This window comes from Zonotrichia leucophrys, chromosome 13 (assembly GCF_028769735.1).
Source record: "Zonotrichia leucophrys gambelii isolate GWCS_2022_RI chromosome 13, RI_Zleu_2.0, whole genome shotgun sequence".
Classification (NCBI taxonomy): domain Eukaryota; kingdom Metazoa; phylum Chordata; class Aves; order Passeriformes; family Passerellidae; genus Zonotrichia; species Zonotrichia leucophrys.
Window position 1 is genome coordinate 7,580,512 of NC_088183.1, and position 26,312 is coordinate 7,606,823.

The 26,312-nt window shown below is 45.1% G+C and overlaps 1 protein-coding gene across 4 annotated transcripts; it reads left to right on the forward strand.

The window, feature by feature from the left end:
• Positions 1–1,195: 1,195 nt before the first annotated feature.
• CLK4 (CDC like kinase 4) lies at positions 1,196–11,704 on the forward strand. 4 transcript variants are annotated; one of them, XM_064724574.1, is made up of 14 exons: positions 1,196–1,323; positions 3,186–3,245; positions 3,863–4,020; positions 5,051–5,276; positions 6,445–6,535; positions 6,927–6,993; positions 8,234–8,350; positions 8,446–8,612; positions 8,717–8,811; positions 9,188–9,317; positions 9,619–9,701; positions 10,181–10,260; positions 11,179–11,266; positions 11,350–11,704. In XM_064724574.1, exons 2-14 carry the CDS (start codon positions 3,192–3,194, stop codon positions 11,485–11,487), a joined length of 1,494 nt encoding a protein of 497 aa, XP_064580644.1. In that variant the 5' UTR covers positions 1,196–1,323; positions 3,186–3,191; the 3' UTR covers positions 11,488–11,704. The 4 variants fall into 4 exon arrangements, with proteins under 4 accessions (XP_064580644.1, XP_064580646.1, XP_064580647.1 ...); XM_064724575.1 differs by having other exon boundaries at positions 1,202–1,316; XM_064724576.1 differs by lacking the exon at positions 3,186–3,245.
• Positions 11,705–26,312: the final 14,608 nt, after the last annotated feature.

Below are 26,312 nucleotides of genomic sequence, written 5' to 3' on the forward strand. Positions count from 1 at the left end.
AGGACAACAAACAGGTGTCAATGCTCTGTATCTTAGTTTCTTTTCTTAAAAAAAAAGAAAGAAACAAGAAAAAAACCCAAGAAGAGGAACAGGATTTCCACTCTAGTGCAAACCAGGTTTAAATGGTCATCTTACTCTTATTGGCAAATGAATTTAAATGACAATTTTAAAACCCCAAATGCTCTTATTGTAGAACTATATTGCAGAACAAATAACTAATGTTATTTGGGACTAACATTAATAGCACAATGGCACTCATTAAATTATAAGTACATTATACCATAGCTATTCTGGATTTTGCTTCAGCTGCAAAACCTTGCTGTATGACAGGTAACACTTGCTAAAATTATTCTGGGGAAGTGCCTATAAGTCCAGGAATTTTTCAATTTACCCATTAACCTTCAGAGACTGCTATTTTCCCCAGACTGCTATATTCCTCCAAGTAGGGAAAGAAAAAAAAATCCAAAGCAACGATAAGTAGAATTTTCAGTTCACCTAAAAATTACTATTTCGACTTTTCCCTATTTTGGGGGGTGCTTTTCTTTACTTTGCAACAATCTCTTTGGGTTTATTGAGTTCTGCAGGATGAGGGCAGGAGGGGTTGGTGATGCCGAGTTTCCCGGAGCAGTCCAGCGCTAACCCCGCGCTCCCTCAGGCCCAGGACGCGGGGTTGCCCCTGCCCGGCCGTGACTCAGCCGGGTCCGCCATCCCACATCCCACACTGAGTCACGGCCGAGGGGGCACTGCCGGCCTGCAGGCTCCAGCACATAAAATATTTTATTGCGTTTTTACCGCTTTTACACACAAACGCTTCGCACAGAGGACTGTGAACCTGAAGCCAGGCCTAACTGCGGGATCACCAAACTGCTTAAACGCTGCGTTTGGCGAGTTCATTAGAAGGAATTAATTGGCGGTTGTGGCTACTTGGTGATTTCTGCACTACTACACGCGTTTGATGAGGAGAGATCTGGAGTTGCCTCTGAACTCGCCCTCCATGCTTGAACTCCTCCATGAGGATGGCTTACAAAGATTTGGGCAAAGATGCCCAGCGTGTGGGATGGGGTGGCACAGTGAACACCTTGCTCCCCTCAGAGCTGCCGCCATGGTGGCGGCACCGCCTCAAGGGCGGGGAGCGGGGGCGGAGCCGCTCCTGGGTCTCCCGCCCTGTCGGCCCTTACGCTGTGCGTCTGACGTCAGAGCGCACAGACGCCGCGAGAACGAGGGAGAAGGAGGAAGCTGCCTCTCCGCGCTCGCAGCCGCCATTTTGTCTCTGCGCGCAGGGCGGACACGGAGCTCGCTCGTAATCTGTTCCAGTTGTAAGTGGTGAGGGCCGCCCTTCTTCGTTCTCTTTTCACCTTCGCGTTTTTCCTCTGTCCTTTCTGTTTCCAGGGGGGGCGAAGCAGCGGTGAAAACGGAGGGGAGGCGGGGTGGGGGGTGGGGTGGGAGAGCTGCTTGCGTTGTCTCCGCGGCGCGGGGCGCATCAGGCGCTGCTTCAGGAGGGTTGAGGGGGGAGGAGGATTCTCGGCACAGCAGCTCTGCCGTGGTCTCTGTGGAGGTGCGGAGAGCTGGGGCGGGCGGAGCTGGGCTCTCCCGGCCCGGCCGTGCCTGGCACCCGCCCAGGTGGCGGCGGGGCCCGGCCCTTCCTCCCCCGCCGGCCCCGGAGACCTTGCAGGGGAAGGCGGCCTGGAAACGGGCTCGGTGCCCTGGCTCGGGGTGGCGGGTGTCCCCTCCAGGATCTGCACTATCGGACTTTGGCCATCCCGAAGGAGTTAAGTCTTTGACCTCCTCCGCCTGCCAAGATTTTGAGGAGAGGCATTTGGAAAGTGCTGTGTAGGCAGCTTACCTTACGGCGGGGCTTTCGTGGCCCTCGTGTGCATGGGTCTGTTCTGGAGGGGAATGGCTCCTGCCTGAGCAGCCGTATGGCAAAATGTGGGAGTGAAAACTGCCTGCGATATGGATTAGTTCCACATGCTACAGGAATGCATATGTTCGTGGCAGCTGTCAGTATTACATAAGTGAAGTTCTTCGGCGCATAAAATCAGATAGAGCACCGTAGTTAAAGAATTTTAAGGTGGCTTCTAGCGTAAAATGGACTCAGATCGATTTTGGCAATTTCCTCCTCATTTAAGTTTACTTGGCTCCTTTAGGGACAAAATTTGTAATTTTGGTCTTAATTTCACTAAAGCTATGTGCATTTGATTGTAGTTAAGCAGCAGTTAGTCTTCAAGTATTTTCTCCAGCTTCCTGTGTCAAATATCCATCCCTGCCCCCAAGCCCTGCTCTGCAGGACGATTTAATGGCGATTTTATTTAGATAGTTGTTAATTACAGAGGTGTAGTTCAGCCTGCCTTCCTCCAAGAAGGGAAAGAAAAAAATCCCAAATAAGTAGAATTTTCAGTTCACCAGTAACTGAGTATATGTGTTCAGAGCTCTGCACCTCAAGAGTAACTGCAACCTTAGTGTGCTTCAGAACCTGAGTTATGTAAGATGAAAATACAGGAAAATAGCTTTGGAGCTGTGTAAGAAGAGAGGAAATTAAAGCACGTGAATGAAACACCAAGTCGGTTTAAATTTTTCAGGTGGTTTTGTTAGTCATTTGCTACATTAGTATTTTTTGGTTTTTTTTGGAAACTCACAAGTGAGTAAGATTTTTGTGAATCATGCCTCACCCAAAATATGTACAAGGCACATATTTTGTACAGTTTGTTAATATGGTTTTGATTTTAAAAACATTGTTGCAGATCGCTGTCGTTTTATGAGGGTTTTTTTTTAATTACCACTCTCTCACTGATCTTCTGAAAGTATCAAAAAAGCCCTTTTTTTTCAGAATAGCCCTGATATTTGCATGTTCTGGGAGTTTCCTGCTTAATGCCTTCTCTTTGTATAGAGGCATTGTTCTCTGTAAATTTACACGGATTTGCACAATTTACACATGATTTACAGTCATGATTTTTCTACTCCATTGCTGTCATTGTCTCTAAACCACTGTTCTCACTGTCACTGCTTACTGCAGAAGCTTTTTATTATCTTACATTAATTCATTCTTTGGACTATACTGGAATAGATATAGAAGGTTATCTTACTTTCAAAAAACTCCTGCTGCAGATGAATAAAAAAAACCAGTTGGTTTTGTTACATTCTGTAATTCTACAGCCGTGTTTTACTTTGCCTTTTTTTTTTTCCAGTTGTGCATGTACCTGTTTGAACAAAGAATTCCTGCACCTAACATCCAGCAAGAGAAGCTGGTGGGTTTTGTCTTTGGCACATCAGCTGAACTGTAGCACACCCGCAGTCCTGCATGCTAATAGGGTGCAAAAGTTGTGACTTGGCTCCAGGTGCTCCAAAATTGTGTTAATCCATCACAGTTCACAGTGGTGGATGCTAAAAGTGACTGTGTCCTGGTGTTCTGTAAATAGCTTAGTGAGAGAAGTTTTTAGATTGATTGTGCATTCTTAGTTTTCTGTAGTAACTTTACAATTCAGTAGGAAGACCTAAATCCAGGTTTTCTTGTTAGAGGATGTTTGGAGAGGAAGGCTTCTTCCAACAGGAGGCTCTTTAAGGATACTATTGTGCTTAGTCACTTGAGAGTTGATTTCAAACAGGCTTTAATGACATGTTTGAAGCTATTAAATGAGGATGAGTTGGCCTATTTAGTCTTGATTTGTGTTTCATAACAGCGTTAGTGTTGGGATGAGGGAGCTGGGTCTGCTCGCCAAACCCAAATAATGGGGGGAGGGAGCTGAGGACAAATGGCCCTTTTTAGTTCTGTCATGCTTGATCAAACCACCATTGTTAACTTGTACCTACATGGGTGTTCGTTGATTTTTTAAACAATTATTATTATTATTATTGTATTTTGCAGTGGGAGATGAGGCATTCAAAGCAGTCCCATTGTCCTGAGTGGGACGACAGGAGGAGCTGGGATCAGAGGAAGCACAGCAGCAGCCGCAAGCGCAGGAAGAGGTCCCACAGCAGTGGCCAGGAGAGCAAGCACTATAAACCCAGTCGGGTTTCAGAAAGGTATAACACTCTGAACTGAGTAGTGCAAATGTTTCTTACCATGTCTAAATAAATGTGGTTTCAGGGTAGGAGTTTCTGAATGCCCAGAGTTGTCAGTTCCTTTTGGTGTGGCTCACTTAAGACAAGCCTGATAGGTAGTTGTTAACACAGCACCTGAACCATTAAATAGAAATTGTTGGATAAAAGCAAGTAAATGTTACTAGTTTGTCTCAGATGTGTCAGTTAAATATTGGTATTGAATACAATCAGTATTAAATTTCAAGTGAAAAGGATGTCTTTTAATGTGAACAAAAGGAGGAGAAGGTTTGTTTAATCATTTAATACAGTGGTAAGTATGAATCTCTCTTACTAATTTGCAAGTGATTTGTGTTTTCTCCCACACTGCTTTCACTGGAAAGATGTATTTTCTGTTTTGTCTTGGTTTTTTTTCCCCTTGAAAAGATCCAATGGAATTCTTTTAAAAGCTCATACCCATGCTTATTAAAATGCTGGAAGGAGTAGGTGTGCAGCAGTCAGGGAACTCTGTGCCTCAGCAGCTTTCTTAATGGTCTGTTTTCTGTGCAAAAGATCCTTGTTCCAGATCCTCTGAGGTTTTAATGTTGGTTGCAGAGCACTTAGAACAGTGCTGCTTCTCTCAGTCTCCAGGTTTTATTTAAACCTGGAGCTTTGAAAGCATAGAAGGGATGATTTCTGTATTGAAGGTGGTTTGTCATGTGACTTAAGGTTGTAATGCAGTTGCTCAGTATATTTTAGGAATTGTTTCTCCTTTTTAAGTCTGAGTTTCTTACTATGCAAACTGTGGTCAGATCATACATTGTTCGTGTGGATGGCTGCCATGTATTTGAGACTGACAATGTTGTTAAATTCCGAATAAAGTAACATCAAAAGCTCCACTATTGTTGGGGAGGGAGTCAGTTAAAAAAGATTTATGCTGTAAAGACAGATACTGTGTAACTCAGCTCAGGTCACTTATCTTGTTGGAACCTCAAGTTTTTGAAGTGGAGAACATTCACTTAAAATATATTTTCAGTCATTATTTGGACGATAGAGCCATAAATGAAAGAGACCATCATGACCGGAGATATGTTGAGGAATACAGAAATGACTTCTGTGAAGTGTATGACCACAGGCATTATCACAGAGACTATGAAAAGAGTCACCATCATCACTATAGCAAATCCTCTGGTCGGAGCAGGAAAAGTAGTCATAAAAGGAAGCATAAGAGACATCATTGCTCCAGTCACCAATCGCATTCGGTATGAGTAATTTTTAACTTTATTATTCATGAATTAGTGGTAATAGACTTCTTAAATGAGTGCTAGATCTGCAATTCCTGATCCACGGTACTTTTAAGAAATACATTATTAAAAAAGGATTTGTATTTATTTGAGTCTGTTTGTGGAGCATGTGAATATGTTGTTAGTTGAGATTCTTGGATCGTTGTTGGGAGGGGGGTGGGACCATCAGTACTAGCTGTACACTGGGAATGTAGGTGGTTGGTAGTCACAATCACTGGGGTTGATCTGAAAAATGTTACCTTGAAATTGAAGAAAAGCAGCTGTCCTCTTTTAAAGTACAGTTGTCACTTAGCTTTGCAGCATAGAGAACTCTGTTTTTCCAGGTAAATTGTGAGATGCTATCTGCCCTGTTGCTAAAAGTAATTGAGATGACATGCCTTTTTAACATGAATTAAAAGTATGAATGTGCATGTCTGGTAAATGGATGTGAACAATTTTACACCTAATTCCAGAAAGCTTTGATAGGCCCTGTGCCCAGCTAATGGCATCTAATGTCTTAGGGGACATAAGGTGCTGCTTGCCTTCTTTGAAGGTGCTCTCAGAATTTCTCATGATTGCCATGATGCCCACTGATGCATCTACAGTTCCAGGTGTTTTATACCAGTTTTCTGCAGTAGAACTGCAAGCTGTATTAGATTATATACTGCAAATTAAGGACTTCAGAGTAATTTTTCTCCCCTCTCTAAACATGGGGGAAGTAAAATTGTTTACATGAGTGGATGTTTTAGGAATAGAAACATTTCACCTGACTGAATGCTTAGGTATGTACATAAATACTGGTTTCTGCTATTTGCTAGCAAAGAATTAGAAATAGCAGTGTTGCAGTCTTAATCTGTCTTCAATTAAGCCACTGTTTGAGAGACAAAATTGTGTTGTTTTTTTTTCTGTTGCTTGTATCACTTTAAGTATTTATCTGAAAATCTGTTCCTTGCCATGTTTTTCTTCTGTAACATAAACTGTGCCCTGTGAATTTCTGGGGACTGAATTTGAAATTGCTCCTGCCAACTGTTCGTGGCCTGGTGTGTAACTGAATGCCTGAATATCTCCCCGCTGAATGAATTGCGTATTCTGCCCTGAATTCACTCTGATATATTGATTGGCTGGACGATCTTGGTGCCGTTCCCAGAAGAGTCACCGAAGGAAAAGATCCAGGAGTGTAGAGGATGATGAGGAGGGTCACCTGATCTGTGAAAGTGGAGACGTTCTAAGAGCAAGATGTATAGAACATTTTTCAACACTTTTAAAAAACTTTTCAGAAAAAAATCTGTTTAGAATAGTATGTCAGAGGAGGGGGGCTAAAGAAATCTCATTGCTCTTTTTGTTCTGTTTTTTTTTGTGCTTTTTTGTTTTTTTGCATATCTTCTTTTCTGTAGAATTTAAATACTGTGTTCAAAAAGTTCCAATTAGTAAATGAACTTGAGATTAGAACAAGAGATAGTTTTCTTTGGCTAACTGTTTTTCATGACTCCTGTCCAATAAAATAATGCATTCCGATGCTGAAATTTAAAGTAATTATGCTTTTGTAATGGCACATTTTAAAATCTACATTAATATGTTCATTCTCCTTTAAGTAGTTGTATAATTCTAACTTATGTTTGTTCTTTTTAGATGAAATTGTTGCGACTTTAGGAGAAGGAGCTTTTGGAAAAGTAGTGGAGTGCATAGATCATGATATGTAAGTGTTGGGTTATCTTTATCAGTGGATCTCATGATGAAAGATACTTAGATCAGAAATTAAAGCTGGAGGATGTTTTATTTAAGAGAATGTTGCAGCCCAAATGCCTTTTTTAATGATTGAGAACCTCTTCTTTTGTTTCATTTTTCTGTTTCAATTAAGTACTGCTGCTGTAACTGGAGAATGTGAGAGCAGCTGAGGAGTGCAGAACTAGTTTGGGAGACTTATAAAGGTGGTTCAGTGACATGCTGAGAAAGTAGTTCTGGCTCTTAGTGGAAGCAGTTTCTGGAAAGCAGTCACTTGGAATTGCTTGAGCTCTAAATTGCTATCCTCAGTTTGCATAGTCAAAGTTATCCTTTAAAGTTTTTTTGACTCAACAATAACCTAGTATGGAGTACTTTTTAAATTAAATTATTGCTTCCATGTAAGGGGCATGTCTGGTGAAGGAGAAGAAACTTAACTGTTATTTCCATTATTCTGTATGTTCTAGCAGTTGTTAGAATTCAGACTATTTTAAATGTGTGTTGTATATCATCAGTTTTATGACATAGTTTTAATACTTTTTTCTCAACCTTTGGTTTGTTCGTTCTGTCATTTCATAAGTGAAGTTTGTTCTGGAGTTTGAGGTCATGTTGTGAGGGCAGAGAGTGTTCTGAAGTTAGAATTGAAAGAGCTCTGCAGAGACAAAAATTGTCTAAGAGTGGATGGGACAGAAGGAGCTGTGTCTGTGTTCCATTCAAGTAACAGGCATTCAGTGCAGGGCAGTTTTCACTGCTATAAACTGCTCATAATCCAAACTTCAGAAATTACTCAATTCCCCTGATTCCATAAGAACACTGTTAAAGAGCCAGCACAAGTTGAGCAAGTTGCAGGAAAAAAAAAGCCATCAAATTTTTGTAGTATTTTTGTTCAAATGAAAACTTTGTTAATTTTTTAATCATTCTGCTGGCAGATTCCTAATGTTTATTCTTCAGATGAGATGATAACATTGAGAAGTCATTAATAAAACATGTACTATAAGTATTTGAGAAAGGAAATATCAGGATTACTTTTTTTTTTTTTTAATAAAACCTGTTCTGGTTGAGTGCAGCATGCTTAAATCAAATTCCCCTAATCCAACTCATAATTCTCCATGACCTTTAATCTTCCTGTGTTCCTTTTATTAAAATCAAGCTGCTTTGGGGTTGTGGGTATTTAACAATAATTGATTCAGCTTGCTGTGCTTTACTTTCTTTCCAAGGAGAGGAATGCATGTAGCAGTTAAAATAGTGAAAAATGTTGGTCGGTACCGGGAGGCAGCCCGTTCAGAAATACAGGTGTTGGAACACTTGAACAACATGGATCCAAGCAGCAATTTGTAAGTATGAAATTTGAGTAGTCAGCATACCAAGGGTTTGAGGAAGGTGATTTATTTAATAGATTTTCATTTGTTTTCTTTTTTTCTCTTTTAAGCCGCTGTGTCCAGATGCTGGAGTGGTTTGATCACCATGGCCATGTTTGTATTGTTTTTGAGCTACTGGGGCTCAGTACTTATGACTTTATTAAGGAAAACAGCTTTCTGCCATTTCATATTAATGACATCAGAAACATGGCCTATCAGATTTGCCAGTCTATAAACTGTAAGTAAATTTCAATACTCCTTTCAAATATATGGGTGTCTTTTGGTTTCTCCTTGAATTTAATGTGTAAATTATGGAATACTGTTCTCTTTTTTTTCTTGTAGTTCTACACCATAATAAACTAACTCACACAGATTTAAAGCCTGAAAATATCTTGTTTGTGGAGTCTGATTACATAGTGAAGTACAATGCCAAAATGGTAAGTTTGTTCTTTGTTTCACCCAATTTGAGTTGCACTACTTCTGTCTTCATTGAGACTTCTCTTAAAAAAAGAAATAACAAGTAACTGAAGTTAACTTAAGGTTAACAAAAGAGGAAAGGAATTTTTGTTACTGTGAATGGTCTTTGCTCAGCTGTTTTTTGGGTATTGAGATTGTCATGGTTTGAGCAAAGTGAAAATCACTTTGTTACCCACTCTTCTTTCTTGAAGCATTGAGCTGCACAGGAATTAAAGTATTTGGAGGAAGTGTTTTGTTACACATTCTATGCTGGCTGGTACTTTGAGGATAATGTGATAATGCCTTTTGCCTAAGCATGCTTTTAAAAAGTATTAACAGCACTTTGGTTTCTTGCAGAAACGAGATGAGCGCACTTTAAAAAACACCGACATCAAAGTTGTTGATTTTGGAAGTGCAACTTTTGATGATGAGCATCACAGCACATTGGTGTCTACAAGACATTACAGAGCTCCTGAGGTTATTTTAGGTCAGTAAAAACTCTTGAACCTTCTGAAAGTTCATTGCTGTTCATTCAGATGTCTTTACTTCATAAACTGAAGTAGTTGTCCATGGTTCTGGTAATCAGTCGCCTCTCAGGTGGTGGGGGTAAAATTACTGAGAGTAAACAGCAAAAAAAATAGTCTAAAACCAGAAACAAGCAGCAGGTTTGAGAAGGGCATGGGGAGTGAGTTGGACATCAGTAAATGTGTGGAAATGGACATGTAATTTGTGGGTTACGCATTTTGAGAATATACTAAAAAGTAAAACAAACTTTGCCTTTTTTGCAGCACTGGGATGGTCTCAGCCGTGTGATGTGTGGAGTATTGGTTGTATTCTGATTGAGTATTACCTGGGATTTACAGTGTTTCAGGTGTGTATGTAAGCTTAAATAGAATGTGTTTGTTACAGTCTACTGATTTTAATCTTTTAATGACATGCACTTAACTGTGTAAAAGGCAGAACCCCGTGGGTTTTTAAGGATTATATAGGTGAGATTGGAAAACCAGCATCCATACAGGAAAATGTTACACGTTGGATATCTCCTTCAGAGTATCTAAGATGATCTTTCCTGGCATTTTGAGTGAAGAAGACTGTCATGTTAGTGCTGGAATTAAGAGTAAAGAAAACACTTGTACAATACTTGGTTTATGAACCTTTGTTCAAGGGTCATCCTCACTGTGGAAAGTGTTATATAATCTACATTGCATAATCTGTTTTTAATAATTGAAAGTGGCAAAGTTTAAAGATATTGTGACAGTGCTCTGGCAAAAACTCGTTTGCAGTTTGTTGCTACTAAGTGGCTCGGAGGAGAAAAATGTGCTAAGTGCTTTCATTGCTTTTTCCACACAGACTCATGATAGTAAAGAACACCTGGCAATGATGGAAAGAATACTGGGGCCTCTGCCCACTCACATGATCAAGAAATCCAGGTATGTTCATTGTACAAGTGCTAAGTTGCCTGATATTTTTTCTTACAAGAGAAATTGCAAAGTTGCCATTGTAAGCTGTGAGTTCTTGCAGATCAACAGAGATTCATAGGCAACCTTAATTATTTGACAATAGTCCTTTTTTCTCATTTTGGTATGAATTGTCACTTGGGTATGGATGTTTCTAACTCTTTAAAGCTAAGTTTTGGTATGGTCACCACAACAGTATTAGACATAAATTTTTTCTTTAAACTCTCAGAATGAAGAACATGTTTTCATCTCAATAATTATTGCAAGGAAGAAGAGGGTCCTTGCTTGCTCATACAGCTGTCATTTTCTTTTACTGCCCCTCCACATTCCTCAGACATGTGCTTCAGTGATCTTTCTCTCTTCCTCAAAGATAACTCCTTGCAGCGGGAGTTTCTCACTCCCAGGGCAAGGAGAAAGTGCCAGCACAGGGTGCTCCCCTGACCCCTCTATGTCCAAAGTTTAGAGGAGGTCCTGGGAGTTGATGGTCTGTTTTCTTTCTTACATAAGCTGTCCTCTTGCTATCTCATGTGGATAATTCTGTAACTCATGTTAGAGTAGAATTCCAATAACTCTGGGTTGGACAATATATATGTTTGTTATGGTTGTCCAGTTGATGATAGTGCATTTTGAAAACCAGGAAATAGCTTGGAAGGCATTAATTGCAATAGATTCAAGTAATTTAAAAAATAGCTACTGTGTTCTAATTATTGTGGCAACAGTAATAAAAACCCAGCAGATCTCTGTGAATAAATGCACACTAAAAAAAAATGTTAGCTCCCAGATGCAGAGATACATGCTGGAGCACTTAATGGTGTTTTAAAGCTTCTTGGAAAAGCATCTGCCTGCTGTGTGCAGTGACACCAACTTGCTGTTACTCCCCTTGTGCTGCAGGAAACATTATTTCCACCATGACCAGTTGGACTGGGATGAGCACAGCTCTGCGGGCCGCTATGTCAGGAGACGCTGTAAGCCTCTGAAGGTAGGAGCAGCATTTTTATTGCTCTGCTAGACTGCACTTGGGAAAGCTCTCTCTAAAATACCTCCTGCTTTTTTTCTTTTCAGGAATTCATGCATTGCCAAGACACAGATCATCAAAGTCTGTTTGACCTTGTTCGCAGAATGCTGGAATATGACCCAGCCAAAAGAATTACTCTTGATGAAGCCTTGCAGCATCCTTTTTTTGATCCATTAAATAAATAAATTCAAAGATCTTCTATGCTTCTTCAAGGAGATTTCCTAGACTGTGTCAGTCAGTCAGCAGAGGTTGCATGAAACTTTTGTAAGCTTTAAATTATTTTGTACAGTTAAGTCTGTAAATAATTACATATGTTTTGTATAACTGTTATGTTTACCTTGTTGAGCAGTTGTAGTCTTATGAGTATCAAAGTGAAAAATAAAAGTAATTTTCATTTTTGAAGGCCTGCACCTCTCCTTTTACAGATGATGCTAGTTCACCCTCTGACTGTAGGTGAGGAGTCTGAGCTAGCTGAAAGAGTTCTGGAAACATTCCCTAAAACTTCCTTTTGTTAGTCTTGAAGGAAAGATCCACCTAGTTATTCTGCATGTAACAGTTCCATGGCATGTTGAAACACGCTTGGAAACAGTGTATATCCTAAGTAGGTGGCTTTTGTGGGTCACCTTTTTCCCAGATTTTCTGTTACATGGTGTGCCAGCTAATTAACTCTTGGAAATTTGGTCTGATGCCTTCAGTTTCAAGTATTCATAGCTAATCCTTTTAGTTAAAATCTGTAAAGTAACATTTCCTATTTTCAATATTGTTCCTAGTCATTAAAGATGAACATTTTCATAAGTTTTTAGACTGTCCTGCTGCAGAGAAATACAGTGTGCCACAGAATTGTGGCATATTTAAGCTCTTGCAGTAGTGAGATCATTCTGAAGTCTTCAATGTGTATTTCTGTGGAGCTTTATTTGTAGTTTCTGGTAAATGAAGTGACCTTGGAAACTGAGAAGTGCTGGCATTGAGACTGTACAGGATGGAGGTGGCCGGGTTTTCAATTGTGGTTCCTACTCTGGCACTGAATTGAGAAGAAAATGGTGCAACTTTCCAAGACCCATTAAATGTACTTTGGTACTTTTGGGGTTTCCACATCTCTAAGTTGATGAGTTTTACTCCAACTCCCTTAATCCATTTGACACTCTATGGGTGGCTTGCTGAGTAGTGGGAAGGGAGCCTTCCATGGAGAAGTTCATTCTGACTGTAATAAGCAAGTTTTGGCTATTTATTTTAATCTTGACTTTCCTGCACAAGCCTTTCTTCAAAGGAAGGAAGCTAAATTGTTTTGGCTCCACAGGAGCCCGACTCCAGGTTTTGTGCTTGCTGAGTTAGCCCTAATACACAGTAAGGTTTTCAACTGATGTCGAGGAGGCTTCATTTGCAAGAGGCTCCAGACGTGCATATCTGAGCTGGGAGTAGAATAGGGCTAGGCCAGGCTTTGAAAGCTTATCTTCTGTTACTAGTGCCACCTCCTGGGCTTGATTACAGCTCATCACAGCCACCTCCTTTCCTTGGATGTTGGTGTTGATGACATTGTTTCTGCTTGGCATGGCAGAAAATGTAACAGTCTGTGCCATTCAGGTCAGCTCAGTAGGGCTGAGCAGGACGAGAGTAAATTCCTTCTCCCCACAGTACTTTCCATCCCACAGCCACAGAGGCAAAGCAAGGACTTGGCTGAGTGTATCAGCTGAGCAATGCAAATCAAAGGCAGATGGGGGAGAAAAGTTTATATGCTGCTATAACAATAAAACTGTAACCATAAAACAGTTCTATGGAAATTAGGGAAAGATGGTGTGCTCTTGCTTACAGAGTGCTTCTAGCTGTTGATGTAGGTACTGAAATTTGTTGTGCTTGGGTAAAGGAGATGCAGCTTAGCCCTATTGTAAACCCATCTTTAAATTGACTTCTTCCAGTAAATTTAAAAGCGCTATCAGGATTAATGTGACACCTGCAGCAAGGTGCCAAGGGCTTTTGCAGAGCTTGCAGCATGTACACAAGTGTTGGTTTGCAGGCACACACACGAGCCCAAGGCCCCTGGGCTCCCCAGGGAAGCTCTGTGGGGCTCTGGGCAGCACCCCAGGGCAGGGTCTGGTGCTGCAGGGCTGCCCTCGGTGCCTCTGTCTTCAGTAGGGGATGGATTTTTATGTGCACACACCACCACACCCATTTGTCATCTTCATATTTAAAGTTAGCAATCTTTGCCTGTTTGGATCAAGCTACAGCTGTTAAATAAATAGAAGAGCATTCCCATCTATTTCTGCACTTCAGATTTTCAGCCATTGTACCTTCAAAATACGATCTGTGACTGGGTCAGCCAGGCAGACCAGATTAACAGTGTGCATTTCCATAGTGCAGCAGCCACACTTTTTACTAAACAAAGAGCACAAGAAATAATAAAATTTTAAGTGGACAGCCCAGGCTTCATCACTGAAGTGCAGAGTGTGGGATCTAGGGCCCCAGAAGCTGAGGGAAGAGTTGAGCTCAGGGCTAAACTGCAGGGAAAGGAGTGGATTCCTGGGGCAGGAACTCATCTGCTGCAGGAGTGATCAGCCCTGCCTGTTCCTTCAGTGGGTATCAGGGCTGCCTGGAGGGCTTGGCTCACACAGGACAAGATGCTTTGCACCCGAGCATCTCCCCAAAATGATGGCACTGTGTGTGTTCTCATGGAGCTTGTAAGGAAAGTCTTGTCATGCTCATACAAAGGAGAGGGGGGAAAAGGAGGTAAGAAAGAGGGTCTCACAGAAACACGGAATTTTATCTTCAGGATCTGTAAGAATTCAGGAACTGGTTGTCAGCACATGCTATGGATTTACCTGCTTTAACTGCTTTGGAAGTAGCTACAAGAAGCCTGTATCCTTCTGTGTGTGTGTTTTATTAACAAACGTAATTAGAATCTGACGTTGGTAATGTTACTGGCATTGGTAACGTTACTGACATTGTAGCATTTCCTAACTCTGTCCTAGGCTTCAATCATCTATTCTAGAATTAAGAATTACTGCTCGAAGGGCAGATGTCTGTGTCCAGGGGCCAAAGGGTATAAAAGGGTATAAAAACTGGAGTTTTTGTACCATGTGCTTAGAATATAGGCAGGCATTAAGTTGCAGAAGAATGTTTTATAGGTGGGTTGTGGTGCTCTGTGTAAGAGTATGGAGGAGGGATGACAATGTGGGTGCTCCGAGTTTATGTGTGAGCAGTTTTCTCTAGTTCAAAAGCTCACGAAAGAGAATGGAACACTCCACTGAGATAACAGTGAGTTACAGCGCATGGTGGGGCTCCTCTCGAGCAGATCGCGGTGCAGACGGGCTGTAGGCAGAAGGCACAAAGCTCCCGGCGGGTGACACCTCTCGTCGGTCGCACGCTCCGGGGCAGCCGGGGCCGGGCGCAGCCGCCGCCCGCCCGCTCTCCCGGCGAGGAGAACCCGCTGGAGGGCGCCCGGTCCGCGCCCGCCGCGGGCAGCGCCGCTACCGGCCCCGGAGCGGGGAGCGGAGCGGAGCGGGGCCGGCCCGCCGGCAGCCTGCGCTCCGGAGCGGCTCTGGCAGCGCCCCGCCCGTGCAGCGCGGCCGGGACCCCGAGGGGCGCGGGGATGGGGCCGGGGGGAGCGGTCCCCGCTGGGGGCCGGGCAGCGGGGGTGGGATCTGCTCGGCGTAATCCCCCACGGGGGGCGGCGGGCCGCGCTCGGAGCATCCCCCCTTCCCCAGCGCGGGGGGAGGCGGCGGGGGAGCCGCCACCCCCCGCTTCCTCCGTTTAAGACCCGGGCTGGCGGGGCAGGAGCGCAGGAGAGCGGCCGCTCCGCAGCTCCGGCCCCACGCCCGCGGCGCGCACGGGGCGGCGCTGGATGCGCCGGCGGCGGGAGGCGGGCGGCAGCCGAGCGGGACCCCGCGCAGCGGCGCGGAGCGCGGCGCGATGAGCGCGGGCAGCGGCAGCGGCGCCGCCGGCGCGGCGGGCACCGCCACCTCCGCGCTGTGCCTGCTGCTCTCGCTCACCGCCGTGGCCGTGTGCCTGCTGCTGGGCGCCAAGACGGCCGAGCTGCAGGGCCGGCTGGCCGCGCTGGAGGAGCGGGGCGCCGCCGGGCACGGGCCGCTGCTGGACGCGCTGCAGCCCCGCGTGGAGCAGCTGTTCCGCGAGGTGAGTGAGGGGCGGCTCCGCGGCCCCGCTCCGCCGCGGGGTTGGCTCCGTGTGAGGGTCGGGGAAGGCGCTCCGGTCCCGCTCCGCCGCGGGGTTCGCTCCCTGTGTCACCGGCTCCTCATCCTCTGTGAGAAAACGTACTCCCTTCTTCCAAACTTTCCACTCTTTGCTGCCGTTCCCATGAATCAGGCGTAGGGCGAGGCGTGGCAGATCCCACCTTGATTAGCCCCAGGTGAAGGGCCGGCTGTCGAAGGTTAAAGGACATGCGACTTTCCCCCTTATTCTATTCACTGACACAGGTAACCCGAGTGCTTTAACTATTTGTCTTGGGATTTAATGGACCATAATTTCCTTGTTAGAAATTATGAACATGATCCCCGCTATCTGGACTCTCTGTCACAGACTATTGTGGTCTGGCAGTGCAGAACTGATTTATGGCGGGCAGAGGAGACCCGCCACTTGTTACTTCACTTTCAGTCCTGGGGTTTTCTGAAATTATTCAATAAATATTTCTGTGCTGAACAAATCCGCCTACTTGGAGAACTATTATCCACACTGGTGCCCTTCTCAGTGTCTAACTAAACCAAATTTCTGGGAGAAGTTACACTTTATCCCAGGGTTATCTTTTTCCCGATTCTGGTGTTTAGGTTTGGGGCTTTTTACAGGCAAGGGGGACGTGAAGGGCTCCATCACTCATAGGAAGTGCTTGAAGATCCCGCTGTTGGTTTGCTGGATTTGTATAAACAGTAGTTCGTAAAGTTCAGCAAGATTCAACACGGCTTGTGGGGCTGCTGAAGGGCACCCCTGAGTGATCAGTTCTGACATCTGGGGAAGGTTTTACACTGGGATTTTATTAATGGCCTGACTGCGGTGCAAAACATGCGTTAAAATCATGACAGCCATGAAGCCTCAATCATGCAAAAATGTGTTTGTGTGTGGAGCTCTGTGAAAGCTCTGGGGCTGTGAGCAGGGATGGAGGCAGTGCTGGGGGCATGGGGAGACAATTCCTCATGCTGTGTGTTGCTGTTGGAGCTAGGGAGAGGCTATTGCTGGCACCACCACAACATGTTCTTTTGCCTGGAAACTTGCTTGCGTTGATGTGCCTCGATAAAAGTGAAATGTTAAAATATTTTTGTGAAAACCCTGAATACCAGAGCAGGGGGGGTGCCTGTGAGGCGTAGTCACAGCCTCTAGTTAATGTCTGTTCTCCAGGCAGGAATTAGCCTGCCGGTTGTGGCAGTGGTTCTGTTCCAATTACCCCAATAAATGTGCTTAGCAATGGGAATGGTTTCTGTGGCACTGCCTAAGATCATGTGCAACCTCTTGCTGAGATTTAGTTAAGTGTGGAAAGCTTGTTTTGTACTGGGAATGCTCAGATGGAGTTTGTACAGGGGAAAATAAAGCAAAACCACATAATTGGGTTTCTAATGGAAGAGTGAGCTTGTTGAAACATTTAGTATGACCAAACTCTTGTCAATGCTAAAGCAAATTTTGAATCAAGCAACAAATTTGATGCATCCATAGTAGTAATTGCACTATCTATTAATGGTCATTTTAAATGGACCTCTTAATTTATGGTAAAGTTTCAGAAAGTGTTTCTTGCCCAAACTCTGTTACATAAGACCACTCACTTGTCAAGCAACTGCTGCCCTTTCTGTGCTTGAGAGTTTCTGGAGAGCGAGAGAGTATTTTCATCGTCATGAACATCAACTGATGCCTGGGGTCAGTTTTTTTGTTAAATTCTGTGTTGGTCCTCCTTTGAAGTTTACCACAGTATTTCAGAAGTGAAACCAAAGCTCCATACGCTCTCTGTGCATGACCCAGCATCCTTTGTTCTCTACCACGACCCAAAAACTTTTACTCCATGTACCAGTGGAGGGGTTTGCTGGCATAATTTATGGCAGAGCTGTGCAGAGAGAGCAGCAAATACAACACCAACACACTGGCTCTGCTCCTTTTAGTGCTGTTTGGATGTTTGGCAAGTAAAAGAGGATAGGAAATAATATAGGAAGGGTAAGTGTGTAGTTAAGGTAATGAAAGCCAATTTGGACAAGAAGGATTTAGTTGCTGGCTCTGTGACAGGCATCCATGTAAGTCTGGAGAAATTGCTGATTTGGCTGTGGCAGGACCTTGCCCTGCCCTTGGCTTGTCCTGTTAGTGGGATGTGCTGCAGCTCCTGCTTTGATGCCCTCTGAAACATCGCCAACAGCACGGTCCAGACGTGGCAGCATCTCCACTTGCTCCGTGTCAAAAGCCCCAGCTCCAAGTGTGTAGTTTTCACACTGGAGGGAAAATATTAACAGGAGGATTATGGAAACATCCAGTTGTTGTAAACAAAGCTGAACCATTTTGTTCACAAAGGATTTATTGTCCGCAGTGTCCAGATTAATCAGTTTCATGACAACAACAATTCAATGGGAGAACAGAGGGCTCGCTCCAGGATTCAGATCTCCTCTGCTGCTCCCAGTGATGCCTGCTGAACCAAAAATGTGGGAGAGCTTGCTTTCATTTCCTCGAGCATCTTCATCATCCAAATTACTTTAAAAGTAAACAGATAGAACTTGAGCAACTCTGTAACATTTAGACTGCAGGTGGCTGTCAGAAAAATCTCCTTAGATGTTTTTTTTTTGCCACATTTTCTCAAGGAAAGTGTTTTGCAGAAGGCAGCTGGATTGTTCTGGTATTTATACTTCCCTTAGGACAACTTCTCTGTCAGGTGCTATGAAACCGTGTTGATACTTTCAGGACCTCTTAGTGTCGCATCCAAGTAGATAGAGGAAGCATAGGATTTCAACAACAGATAAAACTATTTAATCCTCAGAATAAAAAGAAAATAACCTAATTCACAGGAAGCCTAATACCTGAATAGTCCACAGTGTTCAAATATTTGAAAAGAGACTGGGTCATCAGTTGTACAATATCAAGTCTTAACACCCTAAACTGAATAAGTACTTTGAATTTTCTGTCTTTGAAATGAAGGAACTCCAGTTATCAGATTATTGGTTTATCTTTTGGCAAGTACTTTAGGTAGGACAGGGCATTCCTGGAGGACTGAGAGAGTGAAGATTGTGGGTGAAGATGAGCTGTTCCCACCCTTGCTGGGCTGTCCCAGGCAGGGAGTATGCCTGAGCTAATGTAGTGTACCTGTCATCAGGCTCATTAACTTGGGCTTGGCAGTGGGCTAAATGCAGGCACGAACAGTCTGGCTGGCTTAGGCAGCAGCCTGAGTGTGCACACATCTGCCTGCAACATGCCACGTAGACACTGCTCTCGTTTCATGAATTTTTATGTGTTCTAGTTCTACCCCATTGATGAGATTTTCACTTTGCGGATGGAAACACTGGGCTTTGGTTAGGCCTGAAGGTGGGTGGGCACTCCAGTCTTGACTGTCCTTTACCTCATCCCTCTGCTAAAGAAACCTCTAACACTCCACAGAGCATGAATTTTGAGTGCAAAATCAACCAAATCAGGTCAAGTTTGAACATAGAACTTGTAAAGGAGCTCAGGATGAATCCTGCCAATGGAGACTTGCTCAAGGGACTTCGGGATGTGCAGGAGGAGTGTCTGCCTGCTCCCTGTGGGGGCTGTAGGCTGCCACTCACTCAGAAACATTTCATATTTCCGTGCTACTGTGGCATGGGACGTTAAACCATTCCCCTCCCTGGCTGGTTTGGATGTTGGCATGCATGCACAGCTTTCAGGTGTGGTGCTCTCTCTAAAGGGCTCTTTTCATCCCTCCAAACAGAAACTCGGCGAGGGCCTGGCGAAGCTGCGCACGGCGCGGGAGGCGCCCCCGGACTGCGTGTGCCCCCCAGGTAGGTGCAGGTACAGCCCGGCCCGGGGCAGCCCACCCTCTGAGCCCCTCTCTCCCGTTTTACATGCTCCTTCCATGGAGGGAAATGTGTTAAGAAGTGTTTTTCCCCAGCCAAAGCGCTCCAGCGTCTCCCAGTGCCTTGCTTTGGCCTGTTTACAGATCAAGGATTTTGAGGTTTGGACAAAAGCGATGTTTGGCTATAAGAATAAAAGAGGGAAGAACTTGACTGGGTTGTGAGCCCTGGGTGTTGGGCCAAAACAATTTAGAAGTAGTAACAAAATCACTGGGGTTTAATGCAAGTGTGATAATTAAAAGCTTCAGCCTCTCTGCCTTTTCGGAGGGCAGGATTTCTTGTGCTGTAGGAAAGCTGTCACCGATTGTTTAAATTTCCTCCCAGAGTTTAATGAACTTCTAAAACCGTCAAAACTTCCTGTTCTGCTGTGGAAGTGCATGCTCCTTGGAAACAATAAACAGCTTAGATTAGTTTGTAAAGGAACCTCATTTACAGAAATGTTCTGTGAAGTGCTCTGCTGTCACACTGAAGGGTGCGAGTGGCTTTGAGCTAGGGCACTTGGAGCCTTTATTTTCTTTTTTCTTTTCACAAAAGTAGTGAAAGATGTGCAGTGCTTTGATTCGGGAGAATTCACAGTGTTACAAGGACTTGCAAGCAGCAGAGAGTTCCATTCTAGTTTTAAAGAAAATAAACAAACACTAAATGCTACATGGGGATGGCAGAATAGGCAAAGGGGCAGGGTCAATTTTCCCTGCCACCCTGGATACAAGTCCTACCGAAAGACACAGTGTTAGTCCATACTCGCAGGACAAAAAAAATTAAAAAAAAACGAACTTTTTTTTTCCTGTGAGATTATGTTTAATCTCAGAAACATTTCACTAATGATGCTCTTAAATGTACTCGCTGCTTTTCTGGTGGAAGGCTCCCTGTGTGCCTCACTGCCTGGTAACAAAACCCACCAGCTGAGAAACAAATCCTGCTTATTTTCAGCTCTTTGCAAAGTGGTCAAATCAGGTTTCTCTCTTGTGGTGCACAGACCCAACAAGTCCACCAGCCTCATGGGACCTGTGGCTGTGTCTTTCTGTGGTCTGGACAAACAGGGCGCTGCTGGTGTGCTTAAGTGGTCAAGAGGCTTTTCCTTTGCTCCTCGGAAAGCAATTGGGATTGAAGAGGCTCCTTTTGTCCAGGGAAGTCCCAGTTCTGTTCCGGGTCACTGAGCTGCTGGTTGCTGTGTTTGGGAGATGGGGGAAGAGAGGAAGGGGAAGGATTTCCCACGTGCTGCTCAACGGCTCGTTACAGTCATTAGGAATGAAACAAAGCGATTTGTGAGCGAGGGAAGGAGAGGTGATTCCTGGTGGGTAGGAAACGTCCCTATCGGTGGCTGCTCCTGGCCACCACTGCAGGGAGCTGACTGGGGATGTGCTGCTGGACGGTCCTGAAGCCTTTTGGCTGTTTTTGAGCAAATCAAAGACATCTTCAGCTGTGTTTCATTCTTTTTCTCATGACAAAGGCTGAAGTGCCTTCTGCTCTGTAGTTAAAGAGCTTGGTCTGGAAACACCTGAGAGCCTGTGGCCCTCACTGGCATTCACTGCTGAGCTACACCAGGTTGCAAACCAGCAGCTGAGCTTCAATTTACCTCTGCACTGAAAAAGCAGCTGAAAGGAAAATTTCCTTGTGGAGGGGATGGGGAGATGCTGCCAGCCCCTCTCCTGCTTCCCATGGGCAGCTGGTGGGTACCCTGAACACCTGGGCTGGGCGGCTTTCCTCTGCCAAAAACCCTTCTAGGCTTAGGAACTCCTCATTACGGCTGGGTTTAGAGCCAGCTGGGGAGGGAGAGCGTCAGGAGGATGCTCTGTGATTGCCATGCAGGCGTGTCCCCTCCTTCAGCGCCTTTTTATAAAAATCACAGCACCGGCTGCCCCACAGAGCCACCGTGGGCAGCGCAGGAGCCAACGCAGGCTCAGGGCTGGGCTCGCTTTAAACAAGCCCTGATTTCTCCTAGAAATGAGTCAGTTTGGGGTTTGTTTGCACTTGAGGGGGTGGCGGTTGTTCTTAGGGCACTGCTTTGATACAATTGACTCGCTACACATCCAAAGCAGTTTTGGAACAAGATGACAACGACCCACTTAAAAGTTAAATGGGGGTCAAGTTATTCTAACTACAGAAATCCTGAATCACTGCTTGTAAAACCAAGACAAAAGACAAACGCCGTTCCCTCCTGGAAGAACCCCCGACCCAAACGGACCCGTTCTGTGCTTTGTGCTCCTGTTGGAGGTCCCGTTTGGCTGTAGGGCACAGCTGGGCTGGCTTTAGGACGGGACCCTGGGGCTTTCCGCGGCTGCGGGGGCCGCTGGCCGGCAGAGGGGGCCCGGCTGTTTCACCAGGGCCACGGAGAGATCGCGATCGGCGAAAGAAACCATAGAAAGGCTCTAAAAATCATCCAGCCCAACTGCCCTGCAGTGAACAGGGACATATCCAGCTAGATTAGGTTTCTCGGAGCCCTATCCAGACCTTGGAAGTAATAACAATTTGAAAAAAAAAAAAAAAGATAATTAAAAGAATATATTTTTTAAAGCTTTAAATAAATTTCTGTCTCCAGTGCTGAGCATGCTGTAAAAAGTTGCCTCTGCAGTTGCTCTGAGCATCTGTGCACTGCTCTGAGTTGACTTGTTTTGCATTATTCATTCAAGCAAGGCGATGCGGGGGAGGATGACAACAACTTGGTGTCACTTTGAGCCCTTTGTGGTTTGGGCATTTTTGTGGCTGAGGGAGAGAAGAGCATCCTTGAGGGGGTTGAGGCAGCTGGACAGAGTGTGGGTCAGGCTTGGGAAGGCTGTGACAGCCTGGTGACCCCACTCTGGGGCCAGACACGGCCCTTGAGTCCCCTCAGCTATTCGGGACGGGGTGGCAGCGGTTGGATGCTGCAGGCACTGGGCAGGGCCAGGACAGCCTGTCCCCATATGTTGTCCTGCAGGGAAACAGCAGCTTAATATTGTGTTATTGTCATTCCCTAAGCCAGGCCTGTAATGCTTTGCAGAGAGGCCCCTTGTCCCCTTGTGTTCAGCTCTTTCTCTGGTGGGATCCTCACAAAGCCTTTGCTGCAGGATGAAACGCAGCAGGTGCAGGAGCACTGGTGTACATGGCATTTGGGACAGCCTGGAGCTGGGTTGAAGGCAGGACTGAAACTTCACACTGGTAAACAATTTGTTTATCAGTTGTGTGGGCTCTGGTTGCCTTCTCACATATATGTTTTTTAAGGATTATTTTTTATTTTTCCCACCTTGTAACTTTAACAGTCCTTTAAAACATCAGGTGCCAAAGACTCTTGTTAAAGGTGGTATTTGCTGTGCCAAAAGTCTTCAAGCTCTGTGAGAACAGGTCCCTCGAGAGCTCAAGGTGCTGGATGCATCGTGCTAGAGCCTGAGAGCAAATGTTTCCTTAAATCCAGCAAAAAAGGGCTTAAACCAGCCCCAGCCCACAGAGCATGCCTTGCCCAGCAGCTGGTCCTTGCTGAATTGTGGACTGAGGGTGTAAAGAGCTCCAGCTCTGCTGGTTGGCTCTTGCACTGCGTATTTCTATGTGTGCATTGTGTTTCCATGTGCCTTTTTATTTAACAGCACCTCTGGAGCTTTAACTCCAAATCTCCTGATGCATTTCCCTGTTTTCATCTCGAGTTCCCGCTGGGACGGTGTCATACGCTTTTGAACGTATGGATTTATTACAAAACAGCGTTAAATGTTCAGTGTAGTAATCTGATGTTCCAGCTAATATGTGACAAATATTTCCCAATAATGGCTTGGCAGCAGCAGGAGTGCAGTGGTGCTGCAGCCGGCAGGACGTGGATTGCTCCATTTCTCTGCAATTCAAACCATCTGTACTGAGGGAGCCGAGCATTTCAAACCCTCTCCACCTCTGCAGACTCAGCAGCTCCCCGGGCTCTCTTGCTTAGATTGTTTATAGAATTTAAAATTTTTTTTTTATTAAGTTTTTAATATTTACCCTAACTTTATACCCAGAGATCAGCATTCTCCAGCTTGTCCTGGGAGGCTGGCATTTTTTGTGATTTCCAGTGACTTCAAATATCTGATTTTTGCTGGTGTAAATGTTGCCTTCAAGTGTCACTTGCTATCAGCCTTCTCCCCGTGTTGTCTCCCCAGGTAATTAGCACAACAGAATTTCCCTAATTGCTGCAGACCAAGGGGGAGAGGGCTCTCCTGGCTTTGTAGTCCTGACAAATGGCAGATGTTTTCCAGGAGGCCAAATGGGATGCACCCAGCCCTGCTAATTCTGGCTCTTTGTTTTGTTCTCTCCATGATAGCAGCTCTGTTATTGCATCTTCAGGGTCTGGGCCTGTAGTGTCACATTTCTGAGTCCTTCAGGGTAGTTCAACAGACACTGAAAAATATCAAATATAAGCAAGTATCAATGTATTTTTTCTTAAATTAGCAGTGATCTCTGCTTTTCTGGGTTGCTTTGCATCTACTGACCTTAAACCTCTGAGCTATTCCTTACACTTACCTAAGATACCCTTTTCTGCTTACTGAAGCCATGAAAAGTCAGTATTTTTCTGTAATTTCTATGATATAGAGTGAGACAAAGAGCTTTACAAAATATTCAATTTTTAAAATGTCTTCTGAATCCCCCTTTGCCTCAGTTTTCTGTACCCTGCCAGTCTCTTCACTTAAGCAGGGTTTGCTTTCTCCATCTGCCTTTGCCCGCAGGAGGCTGGGACATTGGAATCATGGATTAGTGTAAACAGGATTTTTTTTTTTGTACTAAACTTACAAATGCAATCAGAATTCTCTCCTGCACAGAAAAGGCTGTGCCAGGATTTAAAAAAATCAGGCAGAAGCCAAGTGTTAAAGCATCTAAATAACAAAGAACAACTGGCTGGGAAGGACTTCTGGCAAATGGTGCCATTTAAATGCAGGTAATTTCTTTCTGCTTCACGTGTTTTCAAATCTTACTCCTTCAAAAATCCAATCTGCAGACCTTAGCAACTTTTGGAAAAAATGCTCTTTGAGCATAGAAATGACTGCTGGCTACCTTCCATCAGCTCCTTCCTGGCGACCATTCCCCAGTCCCTTTTGGATATTTGTGGAAGGCCCCAGGGACATCTGGAGCTGTGTCTGCACGCCACATGTGCAGGGGCTGCCAGTTCCTCCTCCCAGGAGCTACCTGGGATGGGCACTGCCCCCTTCCATCATCTCACTGCTGGAGAGCAGCTGCCACACAGTGATGGGTCCCCACCTCGTCCTTGGGACCTCAAAGCTTTGGCATCAGGATCCATGAAAACCTTGAGGTCAGGGGTTGTTTTCTCGAGTGGTTGCAATAGATGGATATAAATTAAGGAGAAGGAGTTTTGCTTGGTTTGGCATCTCCTCCCAGCCATGTGGGTGCCAGCCAGCAGCAGGGAAAGGAGCCCAAAGTCCCCCTGGCAAGAGGAATGGCTCTCTGGTGGTCCTGTGGGTGGCTGAGTGCTCTGAGGGGGCTGCTGGAGTGGTGACAGCAGCCAGGTGTGTCATGGGGGGCTCTGCTCACAGTTTTGGCACTGCTCCACAGCCCTGCTGAGGAGCTCATGGTGGTGGGAGCAGGAGGTGTCAGCCAGGTGTGCAGCAAAGGGGAAGAATTTGGGCACTGCTCTCAAACTGACCCAGCAAAGGGGAGGTTTGGCTCTGGGAGTTTGGGCACTGCTCTCAAACTGACCCAGCAAAGGGGAGGTTTGACTCTGGGAGTTTGGGCACTGCTCCCAAACTGACCCAGCAAAGGGGAGGTTTGACTCCAGGAATTTGGGCACTGCTCTCAAACTGACCCAGCAAAGGGGAGGTTTGGCTCTGGGAGTTTGGGCACTGCTCCCAAACTGAGTTCCCCCCATGTGCTGGCATGTGAGGGAGGGCACGTCCCCTGTCCCACAGCCACCCAAACAGCACCACCCCTCATGAGCTGCTGTGGCAGCCAGCAGTGACATTTCACGTCCTGCCGAGGTGGCTCTAAGTGCTGGATGTGGCCAGGGCTCTCTGAGGCAGGAAATAGCACAGGATCAGGGCTATTCCCAGAGCTGACGGCGCCTCTGACACACAGGCAGAGCACGAGCTGGAGGCAGTCTGGCCTCAAAACCACTGAGGCAGGGAAATGGGCTGGAGGCATCTTCAGGGAGGCCAAGGCAGGATTTCTCCTGGTGCTGCTTGCTGCATTTGAACACCAAGGCCTGCGGCAGCCCCCAGCAACATTTGCCTTTAGACCACGTCAGCAAAAAATAATTAAAACTGGTGACATCAATCGGAGAAGGCTTTGAAAATTTATTTTTTCTGAGTCTGCCAAAGTTATTTTGAGTGTAATGAAAACTACAAAAATAAACCTGATGACCATGTCCTCCACAAGAGGCTCTGTGTAACTTTATCTTTGTCTCGACATATGAAGTCATTTACCCAGGCACAGATATTTTTTGCTGCCAACCCCTTCAGTGCTGCCTTTCCAGAGAGAGACTCTGGAGCAGGTTGGTTCATTGTTCATGGACTGACTCACCTGGGATGTTCCTGTTAGTTTCAAGTTGTTTTCCTTCTCTTTCTTGTTCAAATGATGGATCAATGTCATGCAAGTGAGCAGTGACTGGGCTGTGCAGAGCTGATTATTGAAAATAGACAGTGCTGGCAGGGAACCTGCTGTACCTCCATCCCTCTCATCAATCAGCAGTGCTGTCATCTCCTGCCCACCCTGGGTGGAACAGGGTGGGAATGTGTCTCACCCTAGCATGCTTTAGCTTGAGTTTTTCAGTCATGCAGTGTTGATAGAAGCAGGTTTTAGCACAGAAATCTTCTGGGACAGTGAGCTACCAGTGGTGTACTCCTGAAGCAAGAGCCAACTTATTTCTCTGGTAGAAGAAGCTCCAGAATGACATTTAATGACTCACATTGCACAGGAATCAGCATCACCTATAGCTGTGGGCATGTAGGTGACAGCAACCAAAACCAAGCTCCAGCAGAGGGGCTGTATAATAGCTTTTATTCTGCTCTTGCTGCACTGGGTGGGTGCCACATCATTCACAAGCAGGTACCATT